The following is a 17,104-nucleotide window of genomic DNA, read 5'->3' on the forward strand; positions in this document are numbered from 1 at the left end:
TGGTGGAAAAAGGAGAGCTTTAGATTTTTTCCTAGACCTTTTTAAAATCTTCATTTGTTTTCTGGTGAAACTAAAGTTCACTTGGTCAATTATAGTTAAATTACTCATAAAATTCACAGATATGAAGAATGCAAAGAGAAACTAGTGCCATTTTTGAAGAAAGTTGGCTTCAATCCCAAAAAGGATATTCACTTTATGCCCTGCTCAGGACTAACTGGAGCAAATCTTAAAGAGCAATCAGAGTTCTGTCCATGGTACAGGTAAGTGACCTTTTACAAAAACCCTCTAAAAAACAAGAACTAAAAAAAAAATAGTTATATAATTTAAGAAAATATTGGCACAGGGCTGGGAAGGTGGCTCAGTGGTAGAGCGCTTGCCTTGCATGCTCAAGGCCCTGGGTTCGATTCCTCAGCACCACATAAGCAAAAAGCCGGAAGTGGCGCTGTGGCTCAAGTGGTAGAGCGCTAGCCTTGAGCTGAAAAGCTGAGGGACAGGGCCCAGGCCCAGAGTTCAGGCCCCACGATCAGACCCAAAAAACAAACAAACAAGCAAATAAGAATATTTAATCTAAGCCGGGTGCTGGTGGCTCACACCTGTAATCCTAGCTATTTAGGAGGTTGAGATCTGAGGATCTTGGTTCAAAGCCAGCCCAGGCATAAAAATATGTGAGACTCTTATCTCCAATAAACTACCAGAAAACTGGAAGTGGTGCTGTAGCTCAACTGGTAGAGCGCTAGCCTTGAGCTGAAGAGGTGAGGAACACTACCCAGGCCTAGAGTTCAAGCCCCATGACTGACCAAAAAAATAAAAATAAAAAATTAAGCTGCACACTGGTGGCTCACTCCTGTAATCCTAGCTACTCAAGAGGCTGAGATCTGAGGATTGCAGTTTGAAGCTAGCCTGGGTAGAATAGTCCCCATGAGACTCTATCTCCAATGAATTACACAAAAAAGCCACAAGTAGTGCTATGGCTCATGTGTTAGAGTGCTTGCCTTGAACACAAAGAAGCTCAGAGACAGCACCCAGGCCTTGAGTTCAAGCCCCAGTAATGGCAAAAAAGAAAAAGATTGATTCAGCTGGGCCGAGAGATACTTGTTAATTCTAGTCCTTGCAAATGGAGATTGGGAGGATCATGGGTTGAGGTTAAAAAAAAAATTCAGCACTCTCCAACTCAACTAATAAAAAGCTGGGCTTGGTGGCATGTGTCTATAATTCCAGCTACTTGGGAAGCATGAATAGAGTAGGTTCATGGGTCTGACTTTGGCTCTAGGCAAAAGCTGAAGATAGACTATACTTGGAAATTAACCAGAGCACAAAGGACTTAGGGGTATACCTCCAGGGGTAGAGCACTTGCCTAGCAAGCCCTGAATTTGAAATCCATATAACCACCCTCAAAAAAATATGAATGTTTGCCTTTTAATTGGATTGAATTTTTTTAGTTTTGTACTGATACAGGATTAGCAACTATTTCTTCCATTATGTAGGTTGCATAATGGGCTGTTGACTACTAGGAAATGAACCTAGGGCTTTGCACATGCTAAGAATACATGCTGTCACTAAGTTACACCCAGCCCTCCTGCTTTACTTTCTTGATAGTATCCTTTGAAGCACAACAGCTTCCCATTTTTGATGAAGTCTAATTTGTCTATTTTTCTTGTTGATATTTTGATGTCAAATGCCAGTGCTTTCAGGTCACAAAGATGTAGCCCTATATTTTCTTCTAACTTTAGCTTTGATATTTAATAATATAACCATTTTTTTAAATTTAGTTTATAGTTAGGTAACTGTTTAAGGTTTTCATGTCTGTATTGAATTTCTTTAATGGATTTTTTATGTTCTCAGTGGATTACCGTTTATTCCCTACCTGGATAATTTGCCAAACTTCAATAGATCAGCTGATGGACCAATCAGGCTGCCAATTGTGGATAAGTATAAGGTACACAAAGTATCATTAAAGAAACTGGGGTTTATGAGGATGTAAAATAATTGTTTTGTATTGTTACTAATGATGAAACAATTTCTTTGTTTTTGGTGGATCTGGAATGTGAATTTAGGGCCTTACTCTTGGTGGGAAAGTGTTCTACCACTTGAAACATATAAACACCAACATCACTATACTTTTATGTGTGTGTGTGGGGTAGGGAAGATTACAGGGACTCTTGAACCCGAGACTTTAGGTTCTAGGTTCACTTTTTATTAACAGTTGGCATTCTACCACTTGAGCCACACTTTTACCTCCAGCTTTTTGCTGGATAATTGATGATAAGAGTTTCTTGGATTTGGGGCTGGGAAGGTGGCCCAGTAGTAGAGTCCTTGCCTCCCATGCATGAGGCCCTGGGTTCGATTCTTTAGTACCACATAAACAGAAAAGGCTGGAAGTGGCACTGTGGCTCAAGTGGTAGAGCGCTAGTTTTGAGCTGAAGAGTTCAGGGACAATGCCCAGGCCTAGAGTTCAAGCCCCACAACCGACCGAAAAAAAAAAAGTTTCTTAGATTTTTTTGTCGTGGCTTTAAACTTTGTTCCTTTAGTTTCCTGAATAGCTAAGGTTGTAGGTATGACCTTCCCATAATCAGCTACGTTTCAAATTCTTATTGCTGTTCTACAACTAGCTCCTTGACCCTAGCACTAAGTAAAAATCCCACGTGGCTTACTCATAAAGAGAAATCACTAGCTCAAAAGGTAGAGTGCCAGCTATAAGCAAAAAAGGGCATCAGAGTTCAAGCCCCAATAACCAGCACCAAAAAAAAAAATTTTTTTTTTAAACTCGATGTTTCTGGGGCTGGGAAGGTGGCTCATTGGTAGAGCGCTTGCCTTGCATGCATGAGGCCCTGGGTTCGATTCCTCAGCACCACATAAGCAAAAAAGAAAAAAGCTGGAAGTGGGGCTGTGGCTTAAGTGTTTAGAGTGCTAGCCTTGAGCTGAAGAGCTGAGGGACAGTGCCCAGGCCCAGAGTTCAGGCCCCACGACCAACCAAAAAAAAACAAAAACAAAACAAAAAAAAACTTGATGTTTCCGTTTTAAATTTAACCAGGATATGGGCACTGTGGTCCTGGGAAAGCTGGAATCCGGATCTATTTGTAAAGGCCAGCAGCTTGTCATGATGCCAAACAAGGTATGAATTTAGTTACACTTTTTCCTGTTAGGTTTTGCTTTTGAAAATATTAGCAGAATATCATTTTACAAAATTTTAACCATGGTTGTTCTCAGGCTTTGCATTTACATTTTTAATCTATAAAACAATATCAAAGTCATGAAAACCAATATTATTAAGTACTTTTTTTTCAACCATCATAATCTTTGTAGTATTACAAGGTGAGGCTAAAATTATCTAAGAAGAATTGTAAAATTCTGTTAACTCTAGCTTTATGCTGTATGTTGTATCATAAACTTACAACAAAACCACCTTTAAAAAATTAAGGTTTGGGGCTAGGAAGGTGGCTCAGTGGTAGAGCGCTTGCCTTGCATGCCTGAGGCCCTGGGTTCGATTCCTCAGCACCACATAAGCAAAAAGAAAAAAGCCGGAAGTGGCGCTGTGGCTCAAGTGGTAGAGTGCTAGCCTTGAGCTGAAGAGCTAAGGGATAGTGCCCAGGCCCAGAGTTCAGGCCCCATGACTGGCCCCCCCCCAACCCACCCCCACAAAAAAGAATTAAGGTCCTGGGGTTGGGAATATGGCTTAGCAATAGACTGCTTGCTTAGCATGCACAAGCCCTGAGTTCAATTCCTCAATACCACATAAACACAAAAAGCCAGAAGTGGTGCTGTGGCACAAGTGGTAGAGTGCTAGCCTTGAACAAAAAAGTAGTTCAGGGATAGTGCTCAGACCCTGAGTTCAAGCCCCAGGACTGGCAACAACAACCAAAAAAAGTCCTTTATAAAATATTCAGTGTGCTCTAATATGCAGATCATCTCAGTTTCTTGGGTTCTGTAGTAACATGAGTTTCCACAAAAGGCATAGATTGCCCAAGAAGTTTTAAAATTCTCTAGGCCTTATAATGCCAAGGAAACTAACCATTGACACTTTCTTAATATTCAAACCATCTAAATAAAAAAAATTAATCAGGGGGCCAAAACTTCTCAAAACCTCAGGGATTTTCATTAAAAAACTTTTAATGATTGATTGTGAACAAATGTGTTATTATTATTCCATGACAAATGGAGAGTTAGCCTTTTAGAATCACAGGTACAGCCAGCCATTGCTGGTGGCTGATACCTGTAATTCTGGTTACTCAGGAGGCTGAAATCTAAGGAACACAGTTTGAAGACGGCTGGGGCAGGAAAGTCCATGAGACTCTTACTCCCAGTTAACCACCAGAAAACCATAAGTGGTGATTTGGCTCAAAGTAGTAGAGTGCTAACCTTGAGCAAAAAGAGCTCAGGGATAGCACCAAAGCCCCACAATTGACAAAGTAATTAAGAAAGAAAAAAAGGATGGAGGGAAAAGAAAGGAAAGGGAAAGGGAAAGGAAGCACAGGTGCCCAGCAAGCAGTCTACCCTGTGGACAAGTAGACAATGACGTGGAGCATTATCATAACTTCACCTAGCTCAGTGGGGTGCATACAGGACACATACAGACGTGTTCTGTTTATATGCGTAGATATCTGTACCTTCTACATAGCTGGGATTACTGTTGTGAGCATACATGCTCAGATGCAGCCTACTTTTTCTTTTTCTTTTGTTGGCCATGGGTCTTGAACTCTGGGCCTGGGCGCTGTGCCTGAGCTCTTCAGCTCAAGGCTAGTGCTCTAGCCGTTGAGCCACAGTTCCACTTCCAGTTTTCTGGTGGTTTACTGGAGGATATAAAGAGTCTCACTCACGGACTTTCCTGCCTGCATTGGCCTTGAACCATGATCCTCAGATCTCAGCCTCCTGAGTAGCTAGGACTACAGGTGTAAGCTACCAGCATCCGGCTGCAGCCTATTTTCTCTAAGATGATTATTTCTTCAACTTAAAGGCTTATAAACTGAATGAAAATAGTGATTGGTTGAATTTTTTCACAATTTTGTCTGTAAGGCTGTCACCAAAGTCATGGAATAAGGTAGATTGATAGTTGTTAAGGGAAGAGTAACAGGGAATGACTACTTTGTGGATAGTGACAAAGATGTTTTATACCTAAATAGAGGAAAAGGCAATCAACACCAAAAATATACTATATGCCACCAAATTATATGTTGTAAAATGATTTATGTATTGTGTGTAACAGAAAATATTCTCCTGGTATATAAAATTAGTGCCCAGGTATACTTGCAGTAAGGGTCTGTGTGGTGAGCACAAAGGTGGCTGGCTAGGAAGCTGTGCCTTCATGCTAATCACCTGGGGTTATTAAGTCTTAGCTTAGTCCTCGCAGCTGTTAGTGGAGAGAGCTAAGAATATTTTTATATAGATAGACTATTTTAGATTTCAAAATTAATTTGTCAGCATCCTTACATGGGAGAAAATGTGTACAAATTATACATGATAAAGGATTAATATTCAGATTATATAAAGAACTTATAACTCAACAAGAACAAATCTCAAAGTAAGCTAACTGAAAAGGAAGCAAAGGCTAGAGTGGACATTTCTCCAAAGTACAGATGAGCAGGTAGCTCATGAAGCAGTTCAGGAAATCAACATACAGTATGTACTCTCTTGGATGGCTGTGTCTATGCTGTGTTGTTGAGTGTTCTTGGGCCCAAAATTGTGCAGCAGCTGGGAAGAAGTTTCTATGTTGACCTAGTAAACTTTTTTTTTTTTTTGCCCCAGCTGCCTTTTGCACTCATTTCCTTTTGAACTCATCTGCCTTAATCTCTGGGAGTATAAATGTGTGTCACTGTGCCAGGCCTGGTGATGCTGTTTCTCAGTATATTCCTGAAAGAACTAAAACATAAGTCCTCACATATTACTTTGCACAAGAACAGTAAGTACATTTTATGATGTGTGAACTATGAACGGATCAGAAAAGCTCCAACCTTGGTTTCTTTTCAAGCACAACGTGGAAGTTCTTGGGATACTTTCTGACGATGTGGAAACTGATTCTGTGGCCCCAGGTGAAAACCTCAAAATCAGACTGAAAGGAATTGAAGAAGAGGAGATTCTTCCAGGCTTCATACTTTGTGACCTTAGTAATCTTTGTCATTCTGGACGCACATTCGATGCCCAGGTAAACCGGTTAGGGTAGTTGTCTTCATCTCTAAAGGAAATTGGAATTTTAGTGCTCTTAGCTATGACATGCTACTTAAGAGAGGGGAACTGAAATAGAGGAAACAATTCACATATCTTCACTATGGGCTATAGCTCTTCATAATGGAATGTTTTTGTCAACTTTTAATTTTTTTTTTTTTTTTTTTTGCTTATGTGGTGCTGGGGAATCGAACCCAGGGCCTCATGCATGCAAGGCAAGTGCTCTACCACTGAGCTACCTTCTCAGCCCCTCAACTTTTAATTTTTGATCTCTTGATAGAATTTAGAATATCTGATATTCACTTGATAAAAGCCACATGGTGGTATGATATAGCATTTCTCTCTTTTTGGCAGTGCTGGAATTGAACTCATGGCTTACACTGCTAGCAATTGTTCTACCACTGAGCCACACCTCCTCCAGCCCATGTTTTTTATTATTACATAGGTAATATACAGAGGGGCTACAGTTGCATAAGCCACGTAGAGAGTACATTTCTCTTCGGCCTCACCCCTTCCCTTGCTCTCTCTAGCCCGTTTTTGCGTGTTATTTTCATGATATGATCTTGCTTTATGCCCAAACCTGCCAAGGCATTAGATCCTTCCCTGCAGTAAAGGCATGACTGGCTCATGCCACGGCCTCGATGTTGTGCTTCCTTACAGCTGGTACACCACCTTTTATGTCTGGTTGATCTTGAACCAAAATCCTCTGCTGTTTTCCTCCAAAGTAGGCAAGATAACAGGGTGAAGCCTGTGTGAGATAACTTTTTTTTTTTTTTTTAATATTTGAACAGGAGATCCCCTGCCACATAACCCAGCTCTTTTTTGTTGTTTTTTTTTTTCAATAGCATCTTACATTTATACCTAGGCCTACCAAGACCTCAACCTCCTATTTTTACTTTCCATGTAACTGGGACAACATATACATGCCACTGTGCCCAGCTTTTTTTTTTTTTTTTACTGGTTGACAGGGTGATCTCAAACTTCATGCGTACACTGGCCTCAAACTGGTCCTCCCAGTGTCCCATCTTCTGGATCCCTGGGTCCTGGCGCCTATTTTTTAATAATACCACCTTGCTGAAAATGTCTTTCACTCTGACTAAGGCAGGTTGCCTTGGGAGTCAGTGCTCATTGACAGCAGTCACTTAAGGGGTCACATGCACACTTGTTATTAGAGAGCAAATGGTGGTATTGGTGTGTATCGTTCTAAAGTATGATGACCAATGTAGACTTTATGCTACATGGTAGGCTTACATTTACTGAGAAGTGGATAGAAGTGTGACAGAAGCACATGGTGGATAGCTTGTGGATGTCAGGATGAGCTTTATTTTCTGGGGAATAAAGCCTGTCTGCTGGCCTTTGTGGTGACAAGCACTGCCCATTTTGAGGCAGGGTCTTGACATTCTGCTTTGAAGTTAGTCTGCCTAATTAAGCCTATGAACAAAATACTTAAGCTATCAGCTGGGTGCTGATGGCTCATACCTATAGTCCTAGCTAATCAGGAAGCTGAGATCTGAGGATTGTGGTTCAAGGCCAGTCCGGGCAGCTCTTATCCAGTAAACTAAGAAAAAGCCATTAGTGGCACTTTGGCTCAAGAGGTAGAACACTCGCATTGAGCACAGAGAAACCAGGGACAGCACTCAGGCCCTGTTTTCAAGCCCCAGGACCAGCAAAAAGAAATACTTAGGTTGAATCTTTTTTTTTTTTTTTTAAGTGCCAGTCCTGGGGCTTCAATCAGGGCCAGCACTGTCCCTTTGTACTCAAGGCTAGCACTCTACTACTTGAGCCCAGGATCCCTTTTCAGCTGGCTTTTAACTGAGATTCTCAGATCTCAGTCTCATGAGTAGAGGTTATCACATCTTGAAGAAGACTATGAATTAGATTGTTTCTTTTGATGTTCTCTGGTATCTTGCTTACCTTAGGGATAAATGTTGTTGTCTGTTGACAGATAGTGATTATAGAGCACAAGTCCATCATCTGCCCAGGGTATAATGCGGTGCTGCACATTCACACCTGTATTGAGGAAGTCGAAATAACTGTGAGTCTATTTTTAATATATTTAGCTTAAGACTGTAACTTCTTTGCAGAAGTGTTTTATGTTTTCTTTGAGATGGTTTTGCTATGCAGCCCAAGAGGGCCTTGAATTCATGATCCTTCTGACTCCCTCCACCTAATGGGATTACAATTATACATCTTTATGACCAGATTTCATCTTACAACTTGCTTGTATTTGCAAAATTTTCTGACCTTCTCAACATTTTTTTCTTGGCTAGGCCTTAATCTGCTTGGTAGACAAAAAATCAGGAGAAAAAAGTAAGACTCGACCTCGTTTTGTGAAACAAGATCAAGTATGCATTGCTCGTTTAAGGACAGCAGGAACCATCTGTCTTGAGACCTTTAAAGACTTCCCTCAGATGGGTCGTTTCACCTTGCGAGATGAGGGTAAGAGCTTTCAGACTGATGTCTAGGATAACTGCCTTTGGTGATCATCATCTGTGTACAGCCCACATTGCAGATTCATGTTCTTTGAATGTATTGACAAACAGTGAACAAGGTCTGGAGGATGCGCAAATGTTCTGTCTTTCAGTGGTACTGATATCCTTAATGGACATCCATTTTTACCAGAGGTAGCTCTGATATAGCTGTAATTTTCCTCTTCGAGACATGAAATTAATATGGAAAAAAAGGTGTAAGACTTTTTTTTATAGGCTAATACTTTCAACTTAGCTATCTTAAGACTAGAAAGTTTACGTTTCAGTGCTGGGACTATGGCTCAGAGGTAGAGCACTTGCCTAGCTTGCACAAAGCCCTGGGTTTGATTCCTCAGTATCATACAAACAGAAAAAGCCGGAAATGGTGCTGGGGCTCAATTGTTAGAATGCTAGCCTTGAGCAAAAGATGCTCAAGGACAGTGCCCAGGCCTTGAGTTTAAGCCCCACGACTGGCAAAAAAAGAGGAAAGTTTATGGTTGAATGAAAATAGGAAATAGTGGACTCACATGATAACCCCATGTAAATATAACCCATTTGGGCTCTCATAAGCATCAGGAACTATGCTAAGCCATGGTGATGAACACAGCCACTAAACCTTGGAGAAAACTAGAGGAATGATCATTTTACTTTAGATTGGGTGAAACTGGTCAGTTTATAGAATGGTAACTAAGTACTAGTCAGCCTGACAACACCAGACGGAAGAAAAGAAATGAACTGGAGCTTGTGGCTCAACTGGTAGTCTAGCAGCCATGAACAATTAAGCCAAACAAGGGTTCAAGCCCTTCAATTCAAACCCCTTGAGTTCAAGAGAAAGAAATCAATTGTTTTACATACTTTTTTTTTGGGTCTGGTTGTGGGTCCTGAACTCTGGGCCTGGGCACTGTCCCTTAGCTCTTCAGCTCAAGGCAAGCGCTCTACTACTTGAGCCACAGCGCCACTTCTGGCTTTTTTCTTTTTTGCTTATGTGCTGCTGAGGAATTGAACCCAGGGCCTCAGGTATGCAAGGCAAGCGCTCTACCTCTGAGCTACCTTCCTAGCCCTGTTTTACATACTGCTTATGCATATAACCTGGGGAGTTTTGCAAGGTATTTTTAAAAAATAATTTTGGACCTGAACCAAAGTTCATATACATTGGAGAAAAAGATAAATTTGAATCTGGGTTTTCAGAATTACTTTGTTCCAGCCAGGTGCCAGTGGCTCACGCCTGTAATCCTGGCTACTCAGGAGGCTGAGGATCTTAGTTGAAAGTCAGCCCAGACAGGAAAGTCCTAGAGACTCTCATCTCCAACAAACTACTCAAAAAAGGCCTGAAGTGGTGCTGTGGCTCAAGTGGTAGAGTACTAGCCTTGAGTAGAAGCAGCTCTTGGACTGCGTCAAGGCCCTGAGTTAAGCTCCAGGACCAGCCAAAAAAAAAAGGGGGGGGGGGCACCAGGTGCTAGTGGCTCATGCCTGTAATCCTAGCTACTCAAGAAGCTGAGATCTGAGGATCGCAGTTCAAAGCCAGCCAAGACAGGAAAAACTGTGAGACTCTTCTATTAGAAAATGGGAAGTGGTAGAGCGCTAGCCTTGAGTTGAAGAGCTGAAGAACAGTACCCAGGCCCAGAGGTTCAAGCCCCACGACTGACCCCCCACCCCCCCAAAAAAAATGTTCTAAAAAAAAAATAACTTGGCTATTAGGTTTGGGTTGTATCCTCTGCTTCATAAATACAACTGGAAGGATGTATTTGGTGGATGCAAGCTGGATAGTTGATTAAAGACAGGTTATTTTTTTAGATGTAATTTGTACATGAAATTGTGCAGTTGAGGGCTGGGAATGGGGCTTAGTGGCAGAGTCCTTGAGCAAAAGAAGCTTAGGGATGGCACCCAGGCCCTCAGTTCAAGCCTCAGGACAGCCCCTCCTCCCCCTCACCCCCCCAAAAAAGGTCTGCAGTTGAATGAAGTATGGCATGCTTAGTTACACCAAGCACCACATTCTAATTTTTTTTGTTGTTAATTGTGTGGCCTGAACTCTGGGTCTGGGCGCTGTCCTTCAGCTGTTCAGCTCAAGACTAGCACTCTACCTCTTGAGCCACAGCACCACTTCCGGCATTTTCTTTATGTGGTGCTAAGGAATCGAATCCAGGGTCTCATGCATGCAAGGCACTGCTGAGCCACCTTCCTAGTCCCACATTCTAATTTGAAAATACTGAAGACACTAAAAAGTAGCCTTTACCAGATGACTGTCACTTCTATAGCTCTCCTCTCCCCCCCCCCCCCAACCTACCCCCAGCATTGGGCAAGCACTAATTCACTTTTTTCTCTTTGCCTTTTGTGATCATTTCTTGTGTTTTTGGGTTCAACCTTGTTGCTTATAATTCATTTGTACTGTTGAGTGGAATTTTGATTTGCTACATTAATTTATGCAAAGAATTTTTTGTATATGTAATCATACCTCTTTTGTATGTCTTTCCCCCCAGTATATAAAAAACACTTTCTAGCCAGGCACTTGTAGCTCATGCCTGTGATCCTAGCTACTCAGGATGTTGAGATCTTAGGATAGTGGTTCAAAGCCAGCCTGGGCAGGAAAGCCTGAGATTCCTTATCTCCAGAAAACTAGAAGTGGTGTTGTATCTCTGTGGTAGAGCACTAGTCTTGAGCAACTAGAACTGAGGGTCAGTGCCCAGGCTCTCAGTTCAAGTCCTAGGACCAACCAAAAAGAACAACAACCAAAAAAAAAACAAACAAGCAGACCACTTTTCTAAGACTACCCATCCATAAATCATGACTGTTTTTTGTCTGTGTGCTGGTTCAGACACTTGAACTCAGGTCCTAGCACTGTTCTTGAGCTCTTAAGAAACATGAGTCTCAAAGATTTTCCTGTTCCAGCTGGCTTCAAACGATACTCCTCAGATCTTAGCCTCCCGAGTAGCTAGGATTATAGGTGTGGGCTACTGGTGCCAAGCTAATACTTTATTACCATATATTAATAACAGTTTTACAGTGATAATTCCCTTAGCTACATATACACATCCTTTTAATAAGTTCATCCCCTTGCTTTCACATATTTTTATTTTAAATAAGCTCTAATATATTACATAGATTTGCTGTTAACTACTGAAAGGTATTTTTTGTTTTGTTTGTTTTGTTTTTAACTTCATTTCTAGGTAAGACCATTGCAATCGGGAAAGTTCTGAAACTGGTTCCAGAGAAAGACTAAGCATTTTCTTGATGACCCTGCACAATACTGTGAGGAAAATTGACTGCAAAAGCCTACTTCACACCGCCTTCTCTTACTTTCTGCCCATTGATAAACCTCTCCCCATATTTTGCAAAGAAAAAATTCATAGCAAAAGTCCACATTATGTCAGCTTTCTCATATTGAGAGCTCTGCTATGCCACTGTTGAGTTTTTCCAGATTCCCCCAGCCCTTTCAAACTGCTTCCTTGGACAGATTTGGCAATAGCTTTATAAGTGATGTGGACATAATTGCCTACAATAATGAAAACCTACAGGAATTTTTTTATTTCTTATTTTTAATTTTCTCCCTAGGCATAATTAGTCTTTTTCCCCAGGCAGATCATTCTGAGTGTGCGAGTGTGTGTGCACATGTTAAAAAGACAACTACCATGTTAATAAAATATTCAATTTGAAACCCTTTTCGGTATTTGAATTGCTTTTGAATAATGTTTTTTATCTCAATGTAACATTGTTGCATTAGCTTTTTAACTCCCAAGTAATTGAATACATTTTATTACTTGGATTTTTCTAAACTCCCTGCCCACTACTTTAACTGAGACATTTACAACAATGTTCAAGTTTGTATAAGTGGAAAGCATTTGGATGATGCCTTTTGATGATGGGCACCGGTACCTACAGGACATACAGTGAAACACCCATACTCAACTGTGATGCTGCGTTACTAGCTAGGTTATTTTCTAGCTTTGGTTATTTTCTGCCAATTTATATTTTAATATGAGTTCTTCAGCACAGTAAGGTGTTTTAAAATGAAAAAACAGCAAACTGTTGTTTTTATAAGTAAAGCTTACAAATTGTACCCCAAGAGAAAATTCCATTAACTGATTTACATTAATGGAATTCACAATAAAGAATGCATGTTGAGACCCGGCAAAAGATGCCTTTTAGTATTTATAAGCACTGCATGCATCTAGTATGAAAACCGTATCAATTACAAGTGCCAGTTCTACAAGTTACACAGTCTACTCTTTGTATCAGTAACTTTAAAGGTTGGAGGATCCTTGCTGATTAAGCTAATTCTCAATCCAGTGACTAAATGATCATATTTAGAATCATCAGAAAATGTACAGTCTAAAATTAACAGTGATAGAGTCAAGCACAGTATAAGTTTTATCTCATTATCTGATGTTGAGTTTTCTTAAATACAAAGCTGGAGTTTACAAACCATGATCTTGATGAACCACACTGCAGCATTGTAGATTTCAATTGAAAGCTGACTTTCTCCTATAATTGTCATGATGGAAATGTTCGTGACAATAAGTGGGAAACGAAGAGGGTACATCTGTGTTTATCAGTGGTCTCCATGTTGAATGAGTATTACCATTTATCAAAGACTTGGCCACTTTTACATTGTGATTTGTTTCTGAATAAGATGTTTTATAATTGTATGTCTAATAACTTTGTCCATTCCCTATAATCTTGCTCCTCAGAAAAGCCTAGCCACTGTGTTCCTGTATTTACAGTCACAAAATGTAAACTTTAATAGTGATTTCTAAACTATGAGATTTCTGTTCATGAGACAAATGAGTCTTAAATCTTTCATGGAAAGGGCACTGTTAATGCCCAATGCCCTATACTGTCTCAAAACTACATCTGTGGCTAAGTTACATGAAATCTACATTTCATTATGTCTACAAGTTTCTGGGCTTTTGTTTTTCTGGGAAGAATGGGAGGATGAATCAGGGAAAAAAAAAGGTTCTTTTTTATATGTTCACATTAATAAGAAAACTAGGAATTGCTTTCAAAGTATTCTTTAAAAGCTCATGTCATTGAAATTATTCCCAAAGAAATTTCCCTTTTTAAACTGAACATGGTTTCAGAAACCATTTATTTGCTTTTAAAACAAAATATTACATGCCTGTTGCCAAGATTCCCAAGTAAAATGATTTGGATAGAAACTGTGAAGCGCCTACCTCTGCAAAATAATGTAATAAAAGTACAAAATACAACTGTAGTTTTCTTTGGATCCTTAACACATTTGCAAGATTAATCCCTACCGTATATTTGACGGGCTTTGAAATCCTTCCAGAAGTGTTTCCACTCTTGATTATATTTAGTTACAAGTAAGGAAACAGTGTCTGACACAAACCTGCAGTGTGCAGATGTTGAATTTCTAAAAAAGCAATACATAGTCCTGCTGTCACTACATGTGTAAACTATGGTTGACAGGGAGACCTACTACACAGGTATTAAAAACCTCAATATTTTAGCATAGATAAGGTTAGGATCATAAGTTCACATCTTTTTTTTACATTAATCATCTTTATAAACAATTTTCATGCTGGGTTATTTAAGGCTTTTAATTTAGTAGGCTGAATTTTAAGAGATAATTGAAATAAACATGTAAGTAGTTGCCGTTTTAAGTCTTTATTTCTTACCTGTGGAAGAAGGGAAAATGTAATGTTTCTTGTTTTAATTTGCAGAACTCATCCAGTGAAAATCTATGTAAAATCAAACCAAACTAGTTGGATTAAGTGTATATTGCCATGGAAATAAGTGACAAGTAGTATTCCTGAATTATTGAACCCATGTGTATTTCTTGTTTTGAACTTTAAAATCTTGAAATACATGTAAGTGAATGTAAGAAAAATAACAACAAAAACAACTTTGTAAAGTACAGGTTATTCCCTGTAATAGGAGGTTAACTTACACTTGTCTGTTAAGAAAACTACAAGAACTTTCACTGGAGGACTTTGAGAGGTGTTTAGGGGAACAATTACTGGCACATCCTCCGAGTTGAAATGCTGCGGATATTTTGAGTTATACTTGCAAGCAGGTGGAGTTTTGCAGCTGAAGGGAAACAGTTGAAACTGCTACCGTCTGAAACTGGGGTAGAAACCCCAGCCAGGCTTCAGGAGCACTGGATGACTGCCAACGTGGCAGCGCTCTAGCACCTTTCCTTCCTGGCAGACTGGGTCATGGACTGCTGCTTCACAGAGGAGAGCTTCCTTGCCTTGGGTAGGGATTTAATGACAGCCAAGAGACAAATACACAGTATTTATTACAGCTCTTAACATCAGGCAACTTTCAACCTTTAAACCGTTTGTGAAAATTCCAGTTACAGCACTAGAGCTCTGATTGTAGAATGATTAAATGTAATATTCAGTGTTGGCCTACTTTATTAGAATAAACTGTGCAATTAATCCTCTCACAGACATGTGTAAGGTAGATATAGTAGTCAACTGAATTTGGGGGTGATTATCTGTCTCCAAATACCGCATCTTCTCCAGCTTATTTTCCAGTGATCCCAGCACATAGGTCTAGTTACTTATGCTCTTACTTTTTTTCTTAGTTGTTGCCATGGCAGCAGTTTATTAAATAAATGTAACTGTAGGCACAACTCAGAAGACAACTTTAGCTATTGTTTTTTAGGTTTCACAGTAAGTGGACTAGGAAATTCTTTTATTTTCTAGTAGTAATTCAGTGGATTGCATTTGAGCCAGTTTACTGCCAGAATTGAAGTATAGTTCAGATTTGATTCTTGATGGTTTGGGTTCTAGGATATTTCTGATTTTTCAGTATCCTTGAACTTACTAAGTCTTCCCTTCAATAACTAATACTATTCTCACATACCTCTAATCTTATGCTTCCTTGAAACAGTACTATGCCAGCTGAGTTGTTTACTAAGGATTATTGGAAGGGCCTGGGGGTGTGGGAGTAGAAACTAAAACCTATCAGAAGGTCTGATTCGGCATAAAGCAGAATTTCCTTGTTTTTCCTGCTTTGTCACAGGGCCACTGTGCCCTCTAGATGGTAACATGGGAACCTTGGGGTCCACCTTGGCCAGGCACAATAGCTCAGTGCTCCAGATGTCAGTCCTTGCTACCTCCTTTCCTGCAGTGGTGGAAGTGAGTGCTGGAGCTGGCGCTGGCACTCTGGCAATCCTCAGGTGATGGCTTTCGCCTCCATTTCCTCCACATGCATTAGGTGGACCAGGTCAGAGCTTGCAAGGTCTGCATTCTAGGGACTCCACATTAAGCTCTCAAAAGCTTACATATGCTTGATGTTTTAAAGGAAATGTGGGTCTCTCACAGGCCAGGACTTACTGACTAGTTTTTACTAGACAACCACTTAATACCTAGACATTTCTAAAGTAGCAACTAAGAGAGGATTAAGTTTGCTGGGTTTTTAAAAACCTAATTCCAAAGCATAGAAGAGTGCTCTGCTAGGTAGAAAAGAAGCCCTTTATGATTTGTAGCTACCTTCTGTGCCTGACTTGGTGCCTGTGTGAGGATTAAGCCCTTATTAGTCTGCTCTTGCAATTAATTATTCAAATGACTGAAGTTAAAAAGAATTGCTTTTGTAATAACAATAAAAGTTGTCATCTTCCCTTTTGACAGACTTGTCTCGTTTATAGTCACTTGTGTGGATAACTCATTCCGTACAGCACTGTATGCAATTTAGGAACCACCTAGCAGAGTTGTTGGATAGAACTAAAAAAGCTGTCATGTAAGGCATTTAAGGAAAATTAAGTGCTTGCACAGAGTTCAAGAGGTCATGCCCTGTCTGACTGCTAGCCTCATTCCCACTCCGTCTCTGCTCCAGCCAAACATACCCTGGCCTTTCATCTGAATTCGTGCCATTTCCTACGCCCAAAAGTCTTCCTCCCAAAATTGAATTCTGATGCAGAGCACCTCACAGTCCCACAGCTCTTCCAACATGCTGACACCCAAAGAGCAGTGTAACTTCCTAACGCTGTTCCAAAAACCAATTTCACCTCAAAGTAGATACCTGGGACAGACAAGCTGAAAGAAGCAAAGTACCAAAAGTTTTTTCAAAAGCCGGGTGCCCGTTGCTCACGCCTGTAATCCTAGCTACTCAGGAGGCTGAGCTGTTTGAAGCCAGCCCAGACAAAGTTTGAGACTTAGCGCCAATAATCACACACACACACACACGTGTTCTCCAAGTCTACGGAGGACAACGCCATTGTCTGGCTTAGCCTCGGACTTCCACGGTCTCAAAACCTCACTAGCTGTAAAAGCGCTGCCGCCGCCCGGGACGTCCACGCGGTGCCGAAGGTGGTGCGAACTTCCAGTCCTGCCTCCCAAATAGCGAAGGCAGGGGTCAGTTCAACGAAAATGGAACCTACCCTTCCTTCTCAACACAAGAGAAATACCTCTTAAGACACGCCTAGCATATTTCTGGAAGGTTCCAGGAGGTTCTGGGGACTGGTAACCTCCGGGGAGCAAGATGGGGCGGGAAGGGGCCGTTCAATCCTCTCTGTC

At 40.6% G+C, this 17,104-nt stretch overlaps 1 protein-coding gene across 2 annotated transcripts in view; it reads left to right on the forward strand.

Moving 5' to 3' along the window:
• Gspt1 (G1 to S phase transition 1) overlaps positions 1–16,216 on the forward strand; it is a 42,418-nt gene extending 26,202 nt beyond the window's left edge. For both annotated transcript variants that reach the window (XM_042698483.1, XM_042698482.1), the window contains exons 9-15: positions 120–260; positions 1,843–1,936; positions 3,032–3,112; positions 5,963–6,136; positions 8,102–8,191; positions 8,427–8,595; positions 11,789–16,216. In XM_042698483.1, coding sequence (XP_042554417.1) covers positions 120–260; positions 1,843–1,936; positions 3,032–3,112; positions 5,963–6,136; positions 8,102–8,191; positions 8,427–8,595; positions 11,789–11,841 — 802 coding nt within the window. In that variant the 3' untranslated portion in view covers positions 11,842–16,216. The remainder of the gene's footprint in view (positions 1–119; positions 261–1,842; positions 1,937–3,031; positions 3,113–5,962; positions 6,137–8,101; positions 8,192–8,426; positions 8,596–11,788) is intronic.
• Positions 16,217–17,104: the final 888 nt, after the last annotated feature.

Source organism: Dipodomys spectabilis, unplaced genomic scaffold (genome assembly GCF_019054845.1).
Source record: "Dipodomys spectabilis isolate Male_0828 unplaced genomic scaffold, ASM1905484v1 ptg000231l, whole genome shotgun sequence".
Lineage (NCBI taxonomy): Eukaryota > Metazoa > Chordata > Mammalia > Rodentia > Heteromyidae > Dipodomys > Dipodomys spectabilis.